General features: G+C 42.6%; 1 protein-coding gene across 3 annotated transcripts in view; it reads left to right on the top strand.

Annotated features, from left to right (window-relative positions):
* CIITA (class II major histocompatibility complex transactivator) overlaps positions 1-22,354 on the top strand; it is a 60,038-nt gene that overhangs the window by 8,870 nt on the left and 28,814 nt on the right. Inside the window, exons 1-6 of one of the 3 annotated variants that reach the window (XM_019507463.1) lie at positions 3,368-3,506; positions 9,787-9,930; positions 11,914-12,042; positions 13,641-13,700; positions 14,733-14,816; positions 16,238-16,297. In XM_019507463.1, the coding sequence (XP_019363008.1) occupies positions 9,804-9,930; positions 11,914-12,042; positions 13,641-13,700; positions 14,733-14,816; positions 16,238-16,297 (460 nt within the window). In that variant the 5' untranslated portion in view covers positions 3,368-3,506; positions 9,787-9,803. Of the gene's footprint in view, positions 1-3,367; positions 3,507-9,786; positions 9,931-11,913; positions 12,043-13,640; positions 13,701-14,732; positions 14,817-16,237; positions 16,298-22,354 lie in introns of those variants that run through there. The other 2 variants (XM_019507462.1, XM_019507461.1) reach the window with 2 other exon arrangements.

The raw sequence follows: 22,354 nt of genomic DNA, 5'->3' as shown, positions 1-22,354 counted from the left end.
CAGTGCTACACTGGCTAGCACTACAAATGAAAGGGACTTGGGGGTCATGATTGACCACAAGATGAACATGAGTCTTCAATGCTAATAAAGCAAGCAAAACGTTGGCTTGCATCCATAGATGCTTCTCAAGCAAATCCCGGGACATCATTCTCCCCTTGTACTTGGCCTTGGTGAGGCCACACCTGGAGTACTGCATCCAGTTTTGGGCTCCACAATTCAAAAAGGATGTGGAGAAGCTTGAGAGAGTCCAGAGAAGAGCCATGCACATGATCAGAGGTCAGGAAAACAGACCTTACGATGACAGGCTGAGAGCTATGGGGCTCTTCAGCCTGGAAAAGCACAGGCTCAGGGGTGATCTGATGGCCACCGATAAGTTTATAAGGGGTGTTCACCAGGATCTGGGGAAACGTTTGTTCACCAGAGCACCCCAAGGGATGACAAGGTCTAACAGTTATAAACTCTTCCTAGACCATTTCAGTCTGGACATAAGGAAGAACTTCTTTACTGTCTGAGCCCCCAAGATCTGGAATAGCCTGCCATTAGAGGTGGTTCAAGCACCTACTTTGAATGCCTTCAAAAGTAATCTGGATGTTTATCTTGCTGGGATCCTATGACCCCAGCTGACTTTCTGCCCCTGGGGCAGGGTGCTGGACTCGATGATCTTCTGAAGTCCCTTCCAGCCCTAATGTCTATAAAATCTATGAAAATGCAAAATGCAGGTCTGTGTCGCAATGTGTGGCAGTAAGGTTCAAAGGGAATGGGAGACAATAAGTGTGAAAAGGTAGTTTGGAGGAGGGAAGGGAGAGAAGGTGATAAAATATAGCTGGTAAATGGTAGACAGGTTACCCGAGGTTATTAGATGGCAGGCAGGTTATAATGTGCCATAAATCCAATGTCTATATTTAGTCCATTATTTTTTGTACCCAGTAAATTTATGAAGTGAAGTTTGTAGGCTTGTCTATGAAAGATGTTTTGTAAATTCCCTTTGAGGATTAGAACTGAGAGATTGGAGAAAGAGTAGTTATCTTGTAAAAATGTGCACTCACAGGTAATTGGGTATTTTTGTCTTTGATAGATTTTCAGTGTGATAGATTTTCTTTTATATGGTGGTTTGTATTTTACCATTCTGGATATTGATCATAGTGCCTAAAAAGGAAATGTTGGTGATGGAGTATTCAAGAGATCATCTGATTGATGGGCAATGGTTATTGAATTTGTGATGGAATTAATCAGAGACTTCAGGCGTTCAGTTCAAATGTTGAAGATGTCATCTATGTATCTCTTAGGTATAGCATGGTGCAGTTCTTGAGGAATTCTTTCAGGTGGGCCATAAAAAAGTTGGTGTATTGTGGGGCCATATTGGTGTCCATAGCTGTGTCTATGGCCTGAATTTCCATCACAAATTCTAGAACTATCACCCATCAATCAGACTCTCTCTTGAATAGTCCAGCACCAACATTTCCTTTTTATCCAGAATGGTGAAATATAAACACCCATATACAAGAAACCCACAGACCAAATCTACATAGAACCAGCAATCACCCTAAATGTACTAAGAAAGCTGTAATATTCAGCCAAGCCCTCCAATACCACTGAATTTGCACTGAGGAGAATACCCACAATCTTCACCTTACAAATCTCAAAAGGGTTTTCACTGAACAAGGTCACTTCTTAAAAGAGAGAGGTCATACTTTTGAAAGAGCCACCCAGATACCACATGAAAAACTGCTGCAGTACAAAAAGAAAATCCCCATAAATCACACACCATTATTTATGAGCTACCATTCTTCCCTGGAACCTATATAGGAAATCCTCAAACAACTGCAACCCACACTAGAAACAGACCCAATTCTTAGAGATCTTTCCAGAACCACCCATCCTAGTCTTTAAACAAACACTGAACCTTGCCAACCTCATCACCAGAAGCAAACTTCCTATGGCCCAAAACACACCAAGTGGATCCAGACCAGGGGTGAGTAAAATGCGGCCCATGGACCAGATGCAGCCTGCCAAGCTATTCTATCCAGCCCACATGGCCCCTAAAAAATTTAGAAAATTAATATTTACCTGCCCTGGGCTGCCTGTCACGCGGCCCTCAATGGCTTGCCAAAACTCAGTAAACAGCCCTCTGCCCAAAATAATTGCCCGTCCCTGATCCAGACCATGCCAGGACAAAAAATTTAAAACCTGCCAACACCTCTCCACCACTCCCACAATAGCCACGCCCCACAGCAGAACCATCACCATTCCTGGATCTTACACCTGCACCTCCAGAAATGTGATATATCTCATCCAATGCACTAAATACCCTGATGGAAAATATGTAGGAGAAACCAAACAACAACTGAGTAACAGAATAAATGCACACCAAAAATCTATCAAAGACAAAAATCCCCAATTACCTGTGGGTGCACACTTCTTACAAGACAACCACTTTCTCCCCAATCTCTCCATTTTAATCCTCAAGGAGAATTTACAAAACATCTTTTGTAGACAAGCCTACAAACTTCACTTCATAAATCTGCTGGATACAAAAAATCAGGGACTAAATATAGACATTAGATTTATGGCACATTGTAACTTGCCTGTCATGTGATAACCCCAGGTAACACGTCTGCAGTTTACTAGCTACATTTTGTCACCTCCACCCACAACTACCTTTTCACACTTATTATCTCCCATTCCTTTTGAACCTTACTGACACACATTTGCACTTTAACAGACCTACATTTTGGTTTCTGTTCTACCCAGGAAAGCAACACAAACACCAACAGAATTTCTCAATGCTGAAGAAAGGCATTTGTGCCTGAAGGCCTCCAGACAATACTTTTTCCAACTATTTAGTTGGTCTAATAAAAGATGTCACATCAACCCAAAGAACTTTGCCTACCTATGTTCTTAGACCAACATGCCTACAAGCAAACATTTCTCACCTGAGCATTTGTTATATTTACTGCTCATGTTACAATAGTAGAAGGAATATTTGTATGTTTGATGACAATTTAAGTAAGATGCATTTCCCTTTCTTTCCTCCATATTTAGTTTCTTATTGTGTGGGTCCTTCGTATTGCAAAACAAAAAATCCCCACAGGAAATAGAAAAACAAAAGCACAGACAGGCAGGGGAAGTTATGGGCCACTGCATCCTGAAAGCACTTTAACGTTAACAGTAATTAGATTCCAAGATGATTCTGTTCCTGAGACTTAGCTCCTCCCCCCACCTTTTTTTTTGGCCCTTCCATTGGCTGTGATTCAGCCTGGGACTTGGTAGGTAGAGTACAATGTTCCAGCTGATGTGACTGCCAGTTAATGCAAGTTTTGTTTACAACAAATATCGGTGAGACATAGCAGCGTGTCTAACGCCTGTCATAGTGTGCTTGTACAAACTTGTATTAGCACAAGGCGCATGCGTGAAACAACTCAAAGAAAATTAATTTGGCACAGATCTTGGTATCAGTACTTTCATTTCCAGTTGCCACAAGATGTGAATACATGTTGAGCTGTGAGGTAAGGAGGGTCCTCTGATCTTACTTTATTTTTGTTGATGTAGTATTTAAAACATGTGCTTTTGGGGCAGAGTTGACCTGAATAGAATTGTATCTGGACTCTTCATGGGAAGCTGCTTAGGAAGATTTTTGGGAATCGATGGCATTTCTTTCCTCCCATTAAGAGCCTGCATTAGAGCTCAGAGATTATCTAATTGTTCAATACGTTGAAAGATTTTTTGAGGAAGGTAGGAGAGGTCAGGGAAAGTTTGCAGAGGGTCTCAGCTTTTCCCAGACTCTGACTGTGTTAGAAGTGACTTCCTCTTACTTTTCTCTTTTGGGATTCCCCCACCTAGTTCTTTTGATTCTGCCGTTATTGAGTTGCTGTCAGTGACCATAAGTAGTAGCTAGTAGTAGCAACCCCAGACTTCGCATCTGAAAAACAGAGCAGTGAGGATACAGGAATAGACCAGTTTCTGCAGGTCAGTTTTCTCTGTAAATCTTGAGTTTAGGGCTGCTGCATGTCTGGGGCAAGGAGTCTGGATTTTGGAAAGGAAATAACTCTTTGTATTCTGATCCCTATTGCCTTATTTGATTTGGATGGGATCCCGGTTACTTAGTTTTGTATTTGTATTAGCTTCAGTTTTGTATTAAGTAATTTCACCTGATGTAAAATTGTATGCAACTCCTTTCACATGTGCATATTTGTGTGTGTATGTGTGTTTCTGTGTGCACATTTTTCTGCCTTTGTGTGAAAGTTAATAAAAGTTAATCATTAATGGAAAAAAATGAAAGTGACATCAGCAGTTTGGATGAAGTTAGGATGAAACTTTGGGTGTTGGCTTATTTCCATGTTGGCTGATGTGCAGGGTGAGGGAATTATGGTTTCTGTTTCTCTGTTGAGGAGGCTAAATTTCTACTTGGCTGGGAGAGCACCTTTGAGCTATGATATGGGCTCCTGCTAAGAGGCTCCAGGTTCTTGGTTCTGACTTGCCTGTGGAACCCCCCACATTTTCTCTTTATTATTCTAACATAAAAATCTGGACTGATAGTGGTGTAACAGATGAAGCAAGAGACCAGAGCCCAACATGCTTTCTGGAGATGCTTCAGTGACTTTGACTTTGGGGAAAAACTTCTGAATTTTTCTGCCTGAGTAAGGTAGGCATTGTAATACAAGGAGACCTGCATGGAAGCTATTAAAGAAACAAAATGTAAAATGGACACAACTCTATACATATCTAAAGGAGAATTTGGCAAGATAAGGAGAAGTCTTTGGCTAAGGTCACCCTCACTCCTCTTCCTTAGGGATTACCAACCCAACCATCAGTACTACCCAGAATGGGAACGGGTCTTCCAATGCTCTCTGCTCTCTCCATTATGTATTGCCAACCAGTCACTTTCCAAAAGTGTATATGAAATTCTGAAAGTTAAAAGGGCATTTTTAGGATTTGACTCGTGTTTCTTGTGATTAGTTATAAAAGTACTGCAAATGGACTGAGTTTGCACAATCGCATGTATTGATCAAACACATGCGACAGGCAAAGATTTCTTATAGTGACATCTTTTATGGAACCAACTACGTAGTTGGGAATAAGTTAGACCAGCTTTCTAATACAAGGCATTCTTCATCAGATCTCTGATCCAACACAATCAGTGTATGTATTAGAGCCCAGAAATAGTGTGGATCAAGTGTCTGTGGTGTTTTTTAATCCTTTTTTTTCATTTGGATACACACTGAACTGTTTTGAGTCTTAAGCATTACTACAGTTTGTTTCATTCAAAGGGCTGCTAAAAGTAAAAAATCCAACCTAATTGACTAGCATTCAAATTAGGAATGTCAGATGCTGAGTAATTCTTGTGGCAAACATAACCATCCATCACTGAAATATATTGAAGTGATATATTGCATATATCACTAAATGTGAATGTGTAGCAAACTGTAGTAAGTGATATATTATATATATATTGAAGTGATATATTGCATTTTCACAGACCTGCATTTTGCATTTTGGTTTCTAATTAACACAGGACAGTACCTGAACCAACAGCAGACTCTCTCCAATGCCTGAAGAAGGGTGTCTATGCCTGAAAGCTTGCAAAGAACAATTTTTCCAACTATTTAATTGGTCTAATAAACAATATAACATTTACCCAGAGAACCTTGTCTGGTTGAAGTGATAGATACACTTTAGACTATTAAAGGTAAAAACCATCTGATTACCAAAAAACCTGCAAGAAAGGGACACATCCATTTAATAAACTGTTAACACACAGTTTAACAAGACTCCGTAGACAGAAAGGCAGAATTACACTCTGAATTTTGCCCTCCACCCTCCATATTTCCTCCTAGGATGCAGCTGAGGCACGTTGCAGGGCAGGATCTGGAAACTGGTATTACCTCTGCCTATTATATTGTACCTGTCCTGTGGCCGCAAGACTTTAGTTTGTAGTTTTGCTATTCCAACACCACACATTTTCTCTTAATGTTCTGGCAACATGAGAAGTCTGGAATAATGACAACATGAGAATCTGGTGTATAGTCCAAATTATTAGCAGGAACGTGGCACTCAGAGGAAAGCATCAAATGGCCAGAGGCCTGCATATGTACATATGATTTACCAAAAGCTTAGCTTAGCTTTCCCTCAAAGGCTAAGCAGCTCCAGTTGTTTGAGATCCAGTCCACATAGCTGTTAATCTGTTCTCTTGAGCAGTGTCTTGAAAATCCACTTTCTCTTCCTTTACAAGCTTTTGGCGCCTGTTGTGTTTCATTTCAGCTTTCCTGTTGTTTGGTCCCCACTGTCCTCACCCACACATGCTGGGCTCCTCCTCCATGTGAAGTCCTGGAAAACTCTGTTTAGCAGTAGATTAATTCAGCAGAAGAAATAGCATGTGTGGCTTTTACTGTAACAACAAAGTACAAGCTCTATTTTCTAACTCTCTGTCTTGTTCCTGTTTCACATGAAAGTTCAGTTTACTCTCCACTTTCAGTTAGTCTGTGGTAGGTGAGTTATTAATTTCAAAAGCTTTATAGTGTTTCTAAAGAGACTCATAACACAAAGAGTCCTTTGTGCACGTTTAGCCTACCAACCTATGTACACTCAGTTTGGTTCTGCTGACTTCTGCAGCAGGAGGCAGGGAGGACATGGCTATTGGCCACAGGGCTGCCAGGCTACTCATGCGGTGTTACCCATGGCTCTATCACATACTAGGCTCTGTAGGGAACTGCTAATGGTTTATAATATTTCTACTTGCTTGTCAAAGTTCAAATATGGTGGGGGGACAAGACTTTCGGTTTTAAAGTTGCTTAAAATACTTCTCTTTTGAGAGGTTTTACACTGAACCACATTGTAGCTGCCTTTTTCTGTACTATCTTAGGGCCCTGTCGCATATGACACGTGACACGTTAAACATAGAACATATTTTGAGCAGTCTCACCATAATGCTTTCTAACTATAATGTGGCATAAGCTGCATATGTTCTACTTCAGTTACTGGATCCTACTGCACTGCACCGGAGCCAGCTGGAGACTCTGGGGTAGTCCTAGGGCTGGGACCAATAATCAACTAGTTGTTGGTCTCAATCAGGGGACCACACAGGAGCCAGGTAAAGACTTTATCTCCATGGAGCATCTCCATCACTTTATCTCCATGGAGCAAACCAACGTTAGCTCAACACTTTCTTATTTAATACAATCTGGAGATACTCTTCACTGGAAAAAGTGTAACTTTGCTACAATACAATATGATATGGTACAACGCACTTAGCACATTTTCTTGCTTGAACACATTTCAAGTGCATTTATCACATGTTAAGTATCCCATACAACAAGGTCCTTAGTGAGATGGGATGGTGCACTGAACCTTTCTTTATGCCTGCTTTCACATACTCTTCATCAGGTGCTACTAACTACAAAAATACATTGATTCCTCTTCCATACGCCCCATACTGAAACCCTGGCTATTTTTTAGTTGTCCCAGGCCTCTTGTGTTACATCAGTGAAATAAGGAATGGAATGTCAGTATCCTAGAATCAGGGAAACAGGCTGTAACCATATTGGTCTACAGGCAAAAGGAATCAAAACTCGTGGTAGAGGTGATATTTTTTATTGGACCAATTAGATATTTGCAAAAAATGTTATGGTTATGTTTCAGAAGGAAACATAATTCAACACCCTTCTCGCCTTCAGACAACTTTGAGGCAAATAGACTGCTCTAACTTTTATCTTAGCCTAATTGGCACAAAAGGAACTTTTCCAACCAGGAGATCTTACAACACCTTCAGTGCTCCTGTGAAATATGAATTTTCATTTCCACCTAGGAGAAATTTTATAATCTTTGCATTGTCCTATGCCTGAAGACAGGTGAGTGTGCCTGAAAGCTTGCAAATAAAGATTTTTTTTTGCAAATATCTATTTGGTCTAATAAAAGATATCACCTCTACCACAAGTTCTGACTATCATAGAATTAAACTTTCTTCTACCACCATTGTTTCCCTTGTCACTAGATCTCTCTTCTCACTTTTTCCTCTGTCCTATCCCCCACTCACTCATGCCTTCTGCTTTTTTCACACCCTCTGTGTTGTTATTCTCATACTATCTGCAATGCAATCTATCCTACCATACAAGTCACTTAATACAAAGATGAATGAGCCCTAACAGTAGAATGTATAGATTACTCAGCCCTGTATGATCAGTGAAAAACATACCAGTTCTGAGGACATACCAATCTACTCTGGTGACAGTTTCCATTCAAAAGCTATTATTGCTGCCCTCTGTTTTAAAGTTTAGTGTTTGTCAAAGGTATTGGAGTAGCAGCCTAGAAACTAAAGTCCTGTGACCACAGGGTAGGTACAATGAATAGGGCAGGGGTTTCAAACCCATCAGGCCTCATGGGCCAGAAGAATGGCACAGGATGGTCCGTAGGCTGAAGGAATGGAGCAGGATGGGCCCCAGTACTGGATCCTGCACGTACCCTGGCTGGTCTGGGACTGTTGCATGCCATACCTACTGCATGACCTGTGGTGTGTGCAGTGCTTGCCCTGGACTGGCCAGAGCAGGTACCACATGTGGCTTTTACCCCAGACTGACAGGAGTGTGCATCATGTGCAGCTCATGTTCTGGACCAGTTAAAGCAGGTGCTGTGTTCACTGGATCTGGCAAGCAGGATGGGTGGAGCACCAGCAGGCAAATAATGTGGCTCTATGGGGCTGATCTGGCCACAGGCTGTATCTTTAATACTCCCGCAATAGGCAAAGGCAAAGAGTCTGCCGAGTCTTTGGCCTGTCTGCTGATTCTGCCAGAAGTGGGTCATTTAGTGCCAAGCTGATAGTGGAGATGATTCTGAGTTGTGCTCACTTTTTGGATCTAGTTTGAACTGAGATCTGCTGATTCATTTCACAGTGGCTTCCTGATGTATTGGTAGAGTAAATTACATGGGTCACCAGCCTAGGCTAGATTCAGACCAGTGACCAAGAGATAAAACACTCTGACCTCAGATCATTTCTCAAACTGTGAGACCAGAAAATTATTTTATATTGTTATATCATCAGGAATTTTTTAACAGTGTCAAAATTCAGGAAAGTGTCTATAATCTAAATTGGACAGTTTTTATGAAGACAAAGAAATCAACACTGATATTTTTCTAATCCCGTGCTTTATTATTTCATTGCCATTGTTTCATTTCATCATTCATAACTTATCTATTAGTGAGCTTTATTTTTAAAAACAGGTCAAGAAGGGACATATCTTAATCCCAAATTACCACTGACAGACTTTTCAAAATACAGCCAGTGTAATAAAAATGAATATACCACAATAAATGATAAAGGTTTACAGCAAATAAATTGTGAACACTGATAGGTAACATCTCTTTAAATCACTTGACAAAAATGATGAACACATAGAATAGGATGGATTTGCAAATGTGCTTGAAACAAGAAAAGAAAAGGAGAATTTTGTTAGGGAAGTTAATTGGAGTAATCTGAGAGTATTATAAATGTGAATGGTTGGTATATGTCTTTTGTTAGGGCAGGAGAAGATTTACTAGCCCTCTAGGTTGGATGGTGGTCCTACTGTACCTTCCATTTTAAGATCTCAGCATCTTGAAATCAATGCAAGTAGCAGATACTCAATGCCTTTCCCAATTTGCCTTTTCAAAACGCAAACAAAATGCTATAGGATCTTTGTTTGTGTATACAGCAGAACTTGACTTTAGGTTGTGAATGCTATGAGCTTAATGATAAGTTGTCACCATTTTAAAAATGTTCTCTATTATCCTGTTCATCATTTTGTGTTTTGGCTTCAGGGAACAAAAGACAAACCATGGATTCTTCAATTTTGACAGAAAATAGCTTCCTTGATTTGCTGCACAGTGATATTGATCCAGTGCACCTGTATACCCTGTTAGATGCCAAGTCAATTGAAAATGAGGAAAGTGAGGTTCTAACAGGTTGGTAATGCATGTGATCGGGAAAGGGGGTTCATCCAGATGCTGGAAGGAAGCATTACTGTCTCCTTTGAATGAAACAATTGCACAAAGACACTTCATTATGGTGGCTGAGCTAAAGTTAATGCAAATATGGCATTCTTAGATGATCATTCTCCATTATTATATATGCACATCTAGATACAGTACTTCATTTCTATACCCCAGCCTGTGATAAAAAATTGTATATCTAAGGTTATTACTTTCAGTTTACCTTGTATCATACAAATCACACCGAGTGGTATGTGTGTGACTGTGGGTGCTGGCATACAGGAGTAACCACCCTGAGCAAGGCACTTGTTTACTTCATGAAGCTTCCTGCACTCACTGTTCTCTGTCCCTGGGTTCCTGTACAGGAGGGGCAGCAATATTTGTTTGACTTTGCATTTTCACAAAGTCCACTGCATGACTAGCTCATAAAAAATTGCTTAATGTTGAGACTAGGTAAAAGACTCACAGACCATGCAAGCAGTTCCTAAATACTGCTTATGATAATTTTGATTTAGTATCTCATGTTTACAAAGAAGCATAAGAGCTTATAAAAATGGGTGGAAAGATGCAGATCTCTAGCCTAGAGGACCTGAATTCCTTGCCTAGCACCAAAACACAACAGCATTTCCTATCAACTGGAATGGCAGTGTTTTCACTTGATACTGGTGGCATTACCTGCACAGGGGCAAAGCGGGAGAAGATCAGGCCCCCAAATCTTGGTTATTTCATGCTTGCTTATTGCCTCATCTGAGATAAGGGGTCAGAATTGTACCATGTAAATTTCTGATTGATGCTGAAGTCTACAGGAACTTGTCTTGCAAATGCAGCCCTACATATGCAGGAATATCTAAAAGAAGGATGAGTGAAGGACTAAAAACCCTATTTTCTTCTTGAGATCTGTCCACCCTGGAGACTGCAGTGCAGTGTATATACCCAAGCTACCTGGGGTACCAGAATTAATTTAGCTGAGAAGCAGGGTAAATTACCCCAATGGGAGCCTCATGCTACTACATCTAAACTGCTCCCAGCACCTGCAGTAACACATTTAATACTAATTCAGAAATCTCTACTGTACACCATAGCATGCAATGTGAACCCATCCTTACTTATAACAGTGATATTCTGTTTACTCATACGCCTGATTGTCACCGTTGTAAAAAAAAAACGTGTTCAATAATTTCACATGTCATGGTCAGTTTTTTTAGCTTTAACTAGTTTCTATTCCTATGTAATGAGTAAGTATTGGTTAAGTTATTAGTGAACCAAATTTTTTTGCAACGGTCTAGTTGGTCTAATAAAGATGATCGCCTCAACCACACTGACCTCCTCCTCCAGAACCTCCTGCTGAGGTTCTGGCTGCACTTTTCCCCACACAAGTTTCTTTTCACACTCCCCATCCATGGCCCAACAAGGCCCTGGACCTCCTGGTCAACCTCCTCCTGGCCCTGGCCAAGCTAGCCATCTGGCTCACCAGGATGGAGGCTCTGGCCAGGAGGGTGCCCGGGGACTGTGGGGCCTTTTTCCTGGGCCTGCTCTGTTCCTGCATTCAAGCAGAGTACCACTGGGCAGTAGCCTCTGGCTGCCTTTGAGAGTCGGTGGATGCTGGCTGGCATGCTCTGTTTGGTGTCCTCCAAGGGTGCACTAATTTTAACCCTCTGACCTCACTGACACTCCTTTTTTGTCATTTTTTGTACCCTGGAATCAGCTGAAGGCTTGGATCCCATCGCTGCCCAACAGTGGCAGCCCACAGTAAACTAGTGGGCTAAATGGCCCCGATCCAAGTCATCAGATAGGTCTACCACACCGACCACTAGTGAACCAAAGAGTTTTGAAAAGCTCAATACAGAATGAATGATTCATGAAGAATTACTAATTCTGTCTTTCAACTTGTTCTGCCTTCTCCATTTCTCCATGACAATGTCATTCACAACCAATTTTAACTTCTTTTTAATTTAGATCCTGAAATTGACACCATCAACCATGATCAGTTCAACAATTTGGATATATTTTATACAATGGAAAACAGTGAGAGTGGGGAAGAATTATATATCTGTTCAAACACAAGAGAAGCTTATGCTAGAATAGGTATGAGATTTTTTTTGTGGTGTGGTATGTTGGCTTTTAATGTTATTTTCTGCTTTCTTGGAGTATTGGTTTCTTGCTACTTAACCTTTACAGTAAGGTCAGGCTAACTTCAGTCTTTTTTTTGTCTAATGGAGTTAGCATTTTGACAATTATGACTGTTTGCAGACATTAAACACACACATATGTGCACACATGCTTTAGCAGAAGAAGCAATGTGTTAGTTTGACCCAGCTCTTCAGCATCTATATAGATCAGGTGCTTCAGTTGGGCGGGGGGGGGCGTTGGCCCTTCTATCTAATAGCTGATTCAATCAGCTATTAGATAAAAGGGCCAAAAAAACCCCACTGAAGTGCCTGATCCATACATAATGAACTGCCCCTTCTGGGCATGCACTGGACAGCGTGGGAATGAGCCGAGTTTAAAGTAAAACTCCATTTTGGGGATATTTTTTTAATGTCTGCAAGCAGCCATACATGATTTTAGTCTATACAAGAGGCAAGAATTATATGTGGGATGATGATATATTTTATTGGACCAAACTGAATGGTTGGGATAGACTTAGACAAGCTTTCAAGTATCACAGTACTCTTCCTCAGGTCTCTGGTGGAGAAGCAGACACACATCCAGTCAGGCTAATAAAAGATATCACCCACAAAAATTCTTGCCTCTTGCATATCTCCTGCACCATCATGGCTGCAACATCATTTCAACACTATCATAATTTAATATCTAATATCTTTAGTAAAACCTACTCTAATAAACACCCCTAAAATAATCAAATCACTTACCTTGCCTAAAACTTGCTACAAATCTTCAATATAAAAAACTAGAAATATAGTACGCTTATCACTAATCATATGATGTGGCAATTGTGTCCAGCACCTTAGTATTAATGTGCATATATGTATGATTATTATAATTAACTTTTTCAATGAATATGGGTTCTTAGAGACAATTCCCACTCTCAGTAAAAGTAATAGATTTTGTTGTCTTAACGGGAACAGAATTGATCTCACAAGGGCTTAACCACTAGTCCTGTTAATAATGCTGGTTAAGTGAGCAGTCAGTTATGAGTGCTGGCACGTATCAGTGCTGTAAGACCAGCCAACAGATTTCATTTTTATTTCAAGTCCTTGTGAAATAGTTATGTGGCTTTCCAATGCAGGCTTATCAATAAGTGTACCTGAAATGCATATAGTCATACGCTCCCATTGCAGGAGCAAATTGCTGTGGACAATGCTAAATAATAATGCTTTTAAATAATAGAGCTGTCTGCTCACATGTACAAGTCCAGTAATGTTACATGAAATTTGTGCATCCTGCAGGAGAAACTGTCATCCTTGAATATACCAGAGATTTTGGTTGATATGGAAAAATACATGTTCAGTAATAACTATTTCCTGCTTGACATTTCCTTTTTTAACTTCCCTATTTTCTAGTGCTTTGTATTGCTTGAATGCTGAGCTTACTAAATAAGCAACATTAATTTAAGGTTTATAATTCCTGTGAAACTGTAATATGGTTTATGAGAGTAATCTACAATAGTTTTCTGATGTAAAATTTCCCATCTCATTGTGCTCTGTTGTCCTTCTGGCCAGCTGGTTTAGCGGAATATGTGCTCAAAGATGCACAGGAGAGGCAGATGGAAGACACGTTTGGTAAGTTTATTACATGGCAGGCAAAGATTCACTTTCTTCGTAGAAGCACTGTTTGCTTCCAGGAGGGGTTCTCCGTTTTCAGGAGACAACCACAGAAACTGTTTAGCATTTTATACTATGGAGTAAGTTCATAAACAGTCTCTGCTGGTACAAATGTAGTATTTTTAATCCTTAAATCCAAAGACCTTTACAGAGGTCACACATTCCCACTTTATACATAGGGAAACTGAGGCCCAAAAGTGCCTTATCCAGGGTAGCACAGCAGGTCAAGAATAGAATCCAGGTTGTCAGACTTCTGCTCTGTCTATGAAAGTGTTGAGATGCAGCCATGTAATTGAGACAATTCATATTTAGTAACTTTTTATTTCTACTTTAAAGATTCATAATGAAATTTTGTCTAGTCTCAGTGCATTTGAGGCTTTACTTTTTATTTATTAGTTCATGGGAAAATTTATATTAACTTCAGAGGAAACAAGATTGTTCACAATACTTGTATTTGAATACATCTAGATCATGGTAAGACACTAGGTAACTCATCAATTCTCACTTGGAAACTATCTGTTTACTATTCTTTAGTCTTTCTAAAGAAGACACCAATCTTTTTTTGGATCTAAAATTGAGTTCTAAATTCCATTACTTGCTTAAGGCTGAGGTCACAGATCAATCAGACCTGCTCTGGAAATGAAATCCAAGCATTGTGATTTTCAGTCTTCTCCACTGGACACTAGACTCCATAGGAATGCATTTCAGTTTAAGTAGGCTCTTCAATATGTGACGACTATGATTATCTCTTGTAGTCTAAGCCCACATGATGTTGTAAAAACTGATTTCAAATTTCCTTGAGCTTTTCATATTGTGCAGGTTTGAATACACACTTGGTTTACATTTTTCCCACATCTTTACTGCCCAACAAGACACTTTTTGAATCCACTTGTTCTGCATTTTAGTGTTCAAATTTAGCTTTGGCATGTACACTGTGTTTGAGAACCAGGATTATTCAAATGTGGCAGTTGCTTGTTTTTCTGTGTTTAGCAGGAAACCTCGTCTTTGATGAAATGGCCACTGAAAGCACAGAGAGATTTACAGATTGCAAGATGCAAAAATGTCATAAACGAAGTAAGTGAAACAAAAAGAATGTCGCTGGGGAACAATTTGCATAGAAAGCTGTAGCAGTTAGAACTTTTGTTTTTAAAGACTCGTCGCTGTACCTATTGGTCCAAATACCCAAATCCAAGGGCATCATGCCCACTTAAACATAAGGTGAACTTGTTTGTTCTGCCTCTGATATGCATTTGGAAGGTTTATTGTCCTATAGCATGACTCCAACTTGTAGGAGTTTTACCATCCCTTATGTTCCTTTGCTCCAGTGTATCAAAGTTGAAGTGGTGTTTTTGGTGTATTTAATTTCCCCTAAGGAATTCTTAGTTTCATTATTCCCTTTAAAAACCCAAAGAAACCATAGGTCACTGAGATAAAAATGTGCAGCTTAGTGAAGAACTTCTATATTTATAAAACAAGAAACCTACAGTTCTGCACTAACCGGAAACTGCCTCTGTTTGTAGTCTATCACATGGCTATATGCATAGCTGCTAAAAGACTGTGCTCCAATTTTCTGTAGAGGGTTGCATGCCTTGAGTTATGCTTCAGAGTTTCATGGGAAAGTAGGACCAGAAAGGACCTCAACTAGAGGTCATCTAGTTCAGCCCCAGGCAGAAGCATCCGTAACTATAAACCAGTCCAGTCAAGTGTTCATTTAACCTGCTCTTGAAAACTTCCAGGGATGAAGATTCTACAGCTTCTCCTGGTAGCCTCTTCCAGTGCTTGACCCTCCCTCATAGGAAGTTTTTCCAACCTAAGTATCCTCTGCTGCAGCTTGAAGCTAGTGCTCCTAGTCCTGTCCCCTTGGGCCACAAGGAAAAGTCTATCTCAATACTCTTTTTCCTGTTTTGAAATCCCCTCCTCAGCCTTCTCTTAACTCCTCATCATATTTTAAAATGCATAAATTAGGTACCAGTAAGAGAAACTGGGTGTGTCTACATGAGACACTTTACTGCACAGTAGACTAATCTGTGCAGTAAAGCGTCACCATGTAACCGTGCTGGTGGAACAGCTGGCAGCAAGCCCTTGGCTGGGCGGGACTGATCAGGACAAGGGGCTGGAGAAGTGTTCCTTCCTCCTCAACTGTTTTCTAGCCCCCTACCCTATTCAGACGATAAGGGCACGGGGCTGTTCCCCCACACTCTGGAGTCCAGGCCTGACCCTAGTGTCCCCTGCGAGCCTGGGGCTGGCACTTGGGGGAGCCTAGAGCTCTCTCTGGCTGTCATATAGTAGGAGAGAAGCCCTGAACTGCTCCAGTTGGGAGCAAATTTGCTCCTGACAGGTGCACTTGTAGATGTGCTCTCATGGAAAGTTTACTGCACAGTATTTGACTGTGCAGCAAGCTTTCTGTGCATTAATTGCACATGTAGACACACCCACCTTAGATTATCCAACTTGCCTCATCTTATATCATTAACAATAATGTTTCTTATTTTTAGAATTCTTAGGCACTGCAGAAAATCACTCTGATACTTCGGAACCCAAATGCAGGAAAACAGGTAAGTTATTAGCTAAATACATGTGATGGGCTAGCTGGCCTTGCGTTACGGGCCTTGCATGATGACTTTGTGCACATGGGGGTGGAACGCACCCTGGCACTAGCCTGTGAGTGGTTCTTTTGGCCCAAAATGGCTGAAGACGTAAGGACTAAATGCTCAAACTGTGATCAGTGTGCAGAGGAAGACCCTGCTCACTCAAACTGCCTATCTACACACCATCCAGAGCTCAAAACCCATGGAGCTCGTGTGCATGGATTTCCTAGCCATAGAAGGGGAGGGGCACTGAAAGAGAAATGTGCTGGTTGTGACAGACCACTTCACCCGATATGCCCAGGCCTTCCCTACGTGAGATCAAACAGCAAGAACAGTTGCCAAAGTACTGTGGGAAAAGTACTTCTCTGTACTTTGGGCTGCCCGCAAGAATCCACTCCAATCAAGGGCGAGATTTTGAGAGCCGGTTGTTGCATGAAGTACTGACAGTGGCTGGCATACAGAAATCAAGGACTACACCCCACCACCCCCAAGGGGATCCCCAACCCGAGCGCTTCAGTCGTACTCTCTTGAATATGCTGGGTACCCTCCAGCAGGAATGGAAGGCTGCATGGAGCCAGCATATCGCATACCTGGTGCATACCTACAACTCCACTAGGAATGATGTGACAAGGGTCAGTCTGTATTTACTCATGTTCGGGAGGGAGCCCTGGTTATGCATAGATTTGTGTTTTGGGGTAGAAGGAGTCTACCAACAACATTTGACTCATGGTCAGTATGCACAACAGCTTCAGGACCATCTCCATCGTGTGTACTGACTGGCAGCCGAAACTGCTGGAAGAAACCAGCAATGTCATAAGCGGCTTTATGATGCTCGAGTGTGTGAGCAGGGGTTACAAGAAGGAGACCGGGTGCTGCTGCGAAACCTGGGGCTAACTGGGAGACACAAAATGGCTGATCAGTGGTGGACTGAACCCTATACAGTGGTGCGACAACTGGGAGACCTCCCAGTATACGAAATCTCCCCTGAGTCTGGACCAGGTCGAAGTTGCATGGTCCACCGGAACCTCCTGCTGCCTATTGGCGAATTGGTGGGGCCCCCTCCGCCTGGGAGAGAGCCGTGAGAAGAGAGGCCTAGGTCTCCCTGTAGAAGGAGGCCTCGCGCCACCCAGCCGGCAGTTGTACCTGCAGCTCCCCCAGAGGACTCTGACGAGTGGTACCCTGCTGACTTTCACCCGAGCTTAGGACCTGCCACTCCTCAGGGCGAAGGAGAGATGAGGACTGCTGCTCATGGGGCCCCGCCTGGCGAGACCGAAGGAGAAAACATCCCCACGCCTTTACCTGCCAGTGGGGCAGACTCCTCCAGTGAGAGGGAACCTGAGCCGCCGGGGCTCTCATGGAGTCCTGCCCCAGACCACACCCCACGACCAAGGCGGGAGCTTTGGCCAGTCCGTCTCTTCACCTACGATGCCCCAGGGGTACTGGGGGAAGTCCCCATCGCTGCCCCTTGGGTCCAGTAGTAACCCAGGCTGAGGCCTGTGCTTCACCAGGGATGGTGATGGGTTCTGTAGGGGAGGATATGATGGGCTAGCTGGCAGTGACCTAGCCCAGGGCTTTTGAAAGGGCAAAAGATGATTGGAGGACTTGGGATTCCCTTTCCATACCAATCAGGCCCCAGAGACTCACCCCCCCCATGTCCCAATTGGCCCCTTGGGTCACCTGGAGGGGGATAAAAGGGGCAGCGTGGGGCTGACTCAGGGGAGAGATCAGCGAGGGGCAACAAGGAAGGAGCTTCACAGAGCTGGCAAGAGCTGAGCCAGCGGGGTAGGAGCAGTGCCCCAGAAGAGCCTGAAAGAGCAGGACCTGCAGGCAGCAGTGGGACCCTCAGCAGTGTGGTGTGTGGCCGGCAGGAGAGGCTCCCCACTGGGCTCCAGGATTCCCTATGAGAAGCTGCAGACAGCAGGAGAGTCTCCCCCCGCTCCAGGAAGGATCTGAGCAGTGACCTGAGAGATTCCCAGCTCTGCTTCCAGCTTCTCTAATCAGAGACCAGGCAGTTTGATGTGAGGCCGGGGCTCCGGGAAGGTCAAGACCCCTAGCAGGCTAGCATAGTGCCACCAGTGGTAGCTGTGTGGTAGCATTCCTGGCTACCATATGGGAGATCTGTGTTCACATCCCAGCTGAGGTGAGTGAGATAACAAGAAGCAAATCTTCTTGTAGTAGAAAGGAACCATTGTGTTTTTGCCCCTTTCACCCCCTCCAGGTACCAAGGCCCTATATTTCCTTCTCATGTGACATTTTGCATTTTGTGCTTTTTTATATTTCACCAACCCGTATTGTTTGTTCTGCTGTTTGTGTGTTATATTTTGTTAACCCTGTTTTTTGTCAATGATTATAGGTGTCTAACCTTTGTTGAATCCTGCCCCCTTGGGGCACTGTAGTGTCCACTATACCCTCTGATTTATGCCTGTTATGTTCCCAGTAGTAAAAGGTATATGGTTAAGTCCCCATTGGTGGTCTGGCTCTGCTCTATAGGGGGAGGAGAGTCCCTATACCTCCCACAGCGCTCGTGCACCTGCTTTGATCCCTTCAATTGGAGAGGGGGTACATCTTGGAGTACTGCCCGGGTTACATACAGAATGGAAAAATGACTTTGGAAGTAATTTCTTTGGCATTCTGATATCCCTAGCAAGGTGTTAAGGATAGTTATTGTAGCTCCCACATACTTGGGCTAGGCTGGGTTTACTAATATAGTAATAAAATATGTCAGAGAGCGTCCATGCATTAATACTAAAGGTGTTGGTTTGGGGCAGTGGTTCTTCACCTTTTTAGATTCAGGGCACTTCTCCATGACTAGTTTGGCAGTATCCCAGTTGAGAAGCACCACTGTGCTGCTTCAGCGTACTCCAGTGCTTCTCAACTGAGCTACAGCCACCAGCATGACTGCCACAGCCAAGTGAAATTACCCAGCATGCCCTGTACTCAGCCAGGTAAGTCTAAAGCAGAAAGGAGTGCCCAGTCTTGCTGCAGCACTTTCTAATCACCCCCTACACCCACAGCCCAGGTCCTACTCCTCCTAGAAACAGAAGCATGCAGGATAGTTCCACCTGCCCTGATGCCTCTGCTTCCATAAGGCATGTGGGAGGTCATACCAGGAAGGACTGCAGCAGGATGAGGTACTTCTGCCTACTTTAGGCTTATCTGGCTGTGCATGAGGTATGCAAGGCACCCATGCCACAACACACCTGAAAGGTTGAGAACCACTGGTTTAGGGACTTTTTCCTTCCCTAATCTATGTACTGAACTTTAACTGATTCAGTCTGGAAGCGGAATGTGTTACTGCTGGGAACTAGGACATTTCTGTATTCCTTATAAATAGTTGGTACACTTGTGCTTATGCTATGTTACTTGCTACAGAATTAGATCAGAAGGGAGCTGTTATAGGAACTACAGAAACTACACAGGAAGGGCCAAAACAATGAAAAGAAACTTCCCAATACATAGTGCAATGCAGTAGTTAGGCTAGTAGCTAAAAAAAGGCAAGACCTAGGGCCTGGCCCTGTTTATATGGCTCTTCCACTCAGGCTGAGAACCTAGAGTTCAGAGGACACTGATCAGCTAAAAATATGCTCTGTAGAAGAAAGGGAGGGGCAAGCCTTCAGCTTCATGCCAATAGATTACCTGAAAGTCAGGGTGTGGTAAGAGCAAGAGTTTAGTTTGGTTTACATCCAGTTCCCTGAAAGCCAGGTACCTTTTAGCAAATAAATCCTAGTTCATTTTGGAGACACTGGTTTTCTCTTGATGCACACTATTACTGGTCCAAGGCTCTTGCAGGTGCCTTTAAACATATTAAGCAGTAGTTCCTAACCAATGTGCAGCTTTCAGCGATGCCACAGCTTGCCCGTCTGTAACGTGGTGAAAGTGCCAGGCATGCCTCTTGTGGAGCCAGATCAGGAAACAACTGTAGCAGAAACAGGCACTCCTGACTGCCCTAAGGCTGCTTCATAAACCTTTATCTGATAACCCTAATGCCAGCTCCTGCTGCATCTGCTTCCTGATCTGACTTTGCAAAAGGCATGCCAAGCACTTTCACTTCGTTACAGCAGTGGCAGCAACCTAGTTGAGGACCACTTCATCCGAGGCAATACAACCGTGGTTCTCAACTGGGGTGCCACTAAATTCGGACAAGTTCCTGAGGGGTACCTTGAGGTTGGGAACTACTCTTCAGCAGAAGGGTTGGTAACTCAAGTTACGATACAACCCAGAGACTTTCAGGGAGTGGCTGGATATAGATGTAACCTCTAGGGCTGTGCGAAATGGCACCGTTCTGTTTTGACTTGCATTTTGACATTTCGACGGAACAGTGTTGCATTTTGAATTTGGTTTAGATTCAAAACTGCTGTTCTGCTTCATTTTGTCAAAACAGCTTTGCTGTTTCACCCATAGGCTATAAAGGGAAAGCTCAAAACAGCCTATAACTTTGTCATTTCTGGCCTGATTTGAATGAAACTTGCAGACATAGTAGCCCCTTCTGAGGGCATAAAGCCTGCTAAACTTCAAGGAGATAGGTGCAGGGGTTTCAGGGAAACTGCACCTCAAAGTCTTGAAAGCAAAACTCATGTCACATGTATGTGTTAAGCCACAGTGGGGTCAAAACTGCAGACATGCTAGCCCCGCTGAGGCCACAATGCCTGCCAAGTTTCAAGGAGACAGGTGCAGGGGTTTTGGGGAAGCTGCATCTCAAGCTGCGGACAAGCAAAACTCATGACATGGGTGACCCTGTGTGTGTTAAGGCGCAGCAGGGTGGAAGCTGCAGGGATTGTGGCCCCTGCTGAGGCCACAAAGCTTGCCAGCTGTCGAGGAGATTGGTGCAGGCACCCCTAGCTGCTGACAGGCAAAACTGGTACACAGCTCAGTAACTGACACCAAGGCAGAAAGCAGGGCAGTTGAAACAATGCTGCTTTTTATGCGGTTTTTCCATCCCAGCCCCAGAGCAGTGGGATTGGAAGGGACCTCGGGAAAGGATGACAGTCACTGGCCAGCTACACAGTCAATAATGAGAGCACTCCTTCCCCGCTCTTCCCCCTCCCGTTCCTTACTTTAGTTTCTGTTTCCCTGCAGGCAAACCCAGCTTGAGCTTCAAAACTTGAAACGTTTTGAAAATCTTTAAATGTTTTGACTTGCCTCATTTCGTTTCAAAGCTCTCTGTTTTGTTTTGATTTCACTGTTTCAAGCTCGAAATGAGTCGAAACAGCATTGAAATGAAACTGCCGATGAAATTTCGCACAGCTCTAGTAACCTCCAGAAAAAGTGGAAACATGAAAGGGTTTCTCAGGACTGGAAAAAGGTTTTGGAAAGGCCAACCTACTTGGCGACCATGACAGATATATATACCCGGGTCAGTTTATTACATTGTCAGTTTGAATTGTGCAGCAGCATTGCACAGATACTAACCTGCAAAATACTCTTGAAGGACCTAACTTTATTTCTCACATGAAAAAAAAAAAAGAGAGAAAATCCATAATCCTGCAAAGCCAAAGGTAATCATCCTTTGGAAATACGTCATCATATATACTACCAAAGAATGATAGCATTAAATTTACCAAAGTTCAAAATAAACTTGAAGTCACTACTGAGATTTCTCAAAGGGAATATTATGGTAATGATGTCACCACCATGAAGTATCAGGTTACCAAACAACAGAAGCAATGACCTGTAGTTCTGTGGACTTACTGCATGTGATCTTGTTCATTTTTGGAAGCTAAGCTTTCCTGTATCTGCTTTATATTAGAATGGGAAATTCCCTGGGAATTCCAGATCTCATAGTTGTGGTTGACCACTAAGTAAATATTGGACCACAGAACCTGAATGAGTGATAAGGCTTTTTTCGTTCCATTGTGCAACTAAGATGATATACAGTAATAATAGTAATAATAATGTAAAGACGAAAAAACCGTAGAAGACATTGAGCTGTAAAAGCCATTGAGGAGAAGCAAAAAGGGTTGTATCCATATTACTAGTCAATTAATTTAAAAATAAACCAAGCCTTTTTTTTTTTTTTTTTTTTTT

Source organism: Gavialis gangeticus, unplaced genomic scaffold (genome assembly GCF_001723915.1).
Source record: "Gavialis gangeticus isolate Ggan-Ray unplaced genomic scaffold, GavGan_comp1, whole genome shotgun sequence".
Taxonomy (NCBI): Eukaryota; Metazoa; Chordata; order Crocodylia; family Gavialidae; genus Gavialis; species Gavialis gangeticus.
The sequence above is the reverse complement of the archived record's forward strand: the minus strand, read 5'-3'. Positions and strand labels throughout refer to the sequence as shown.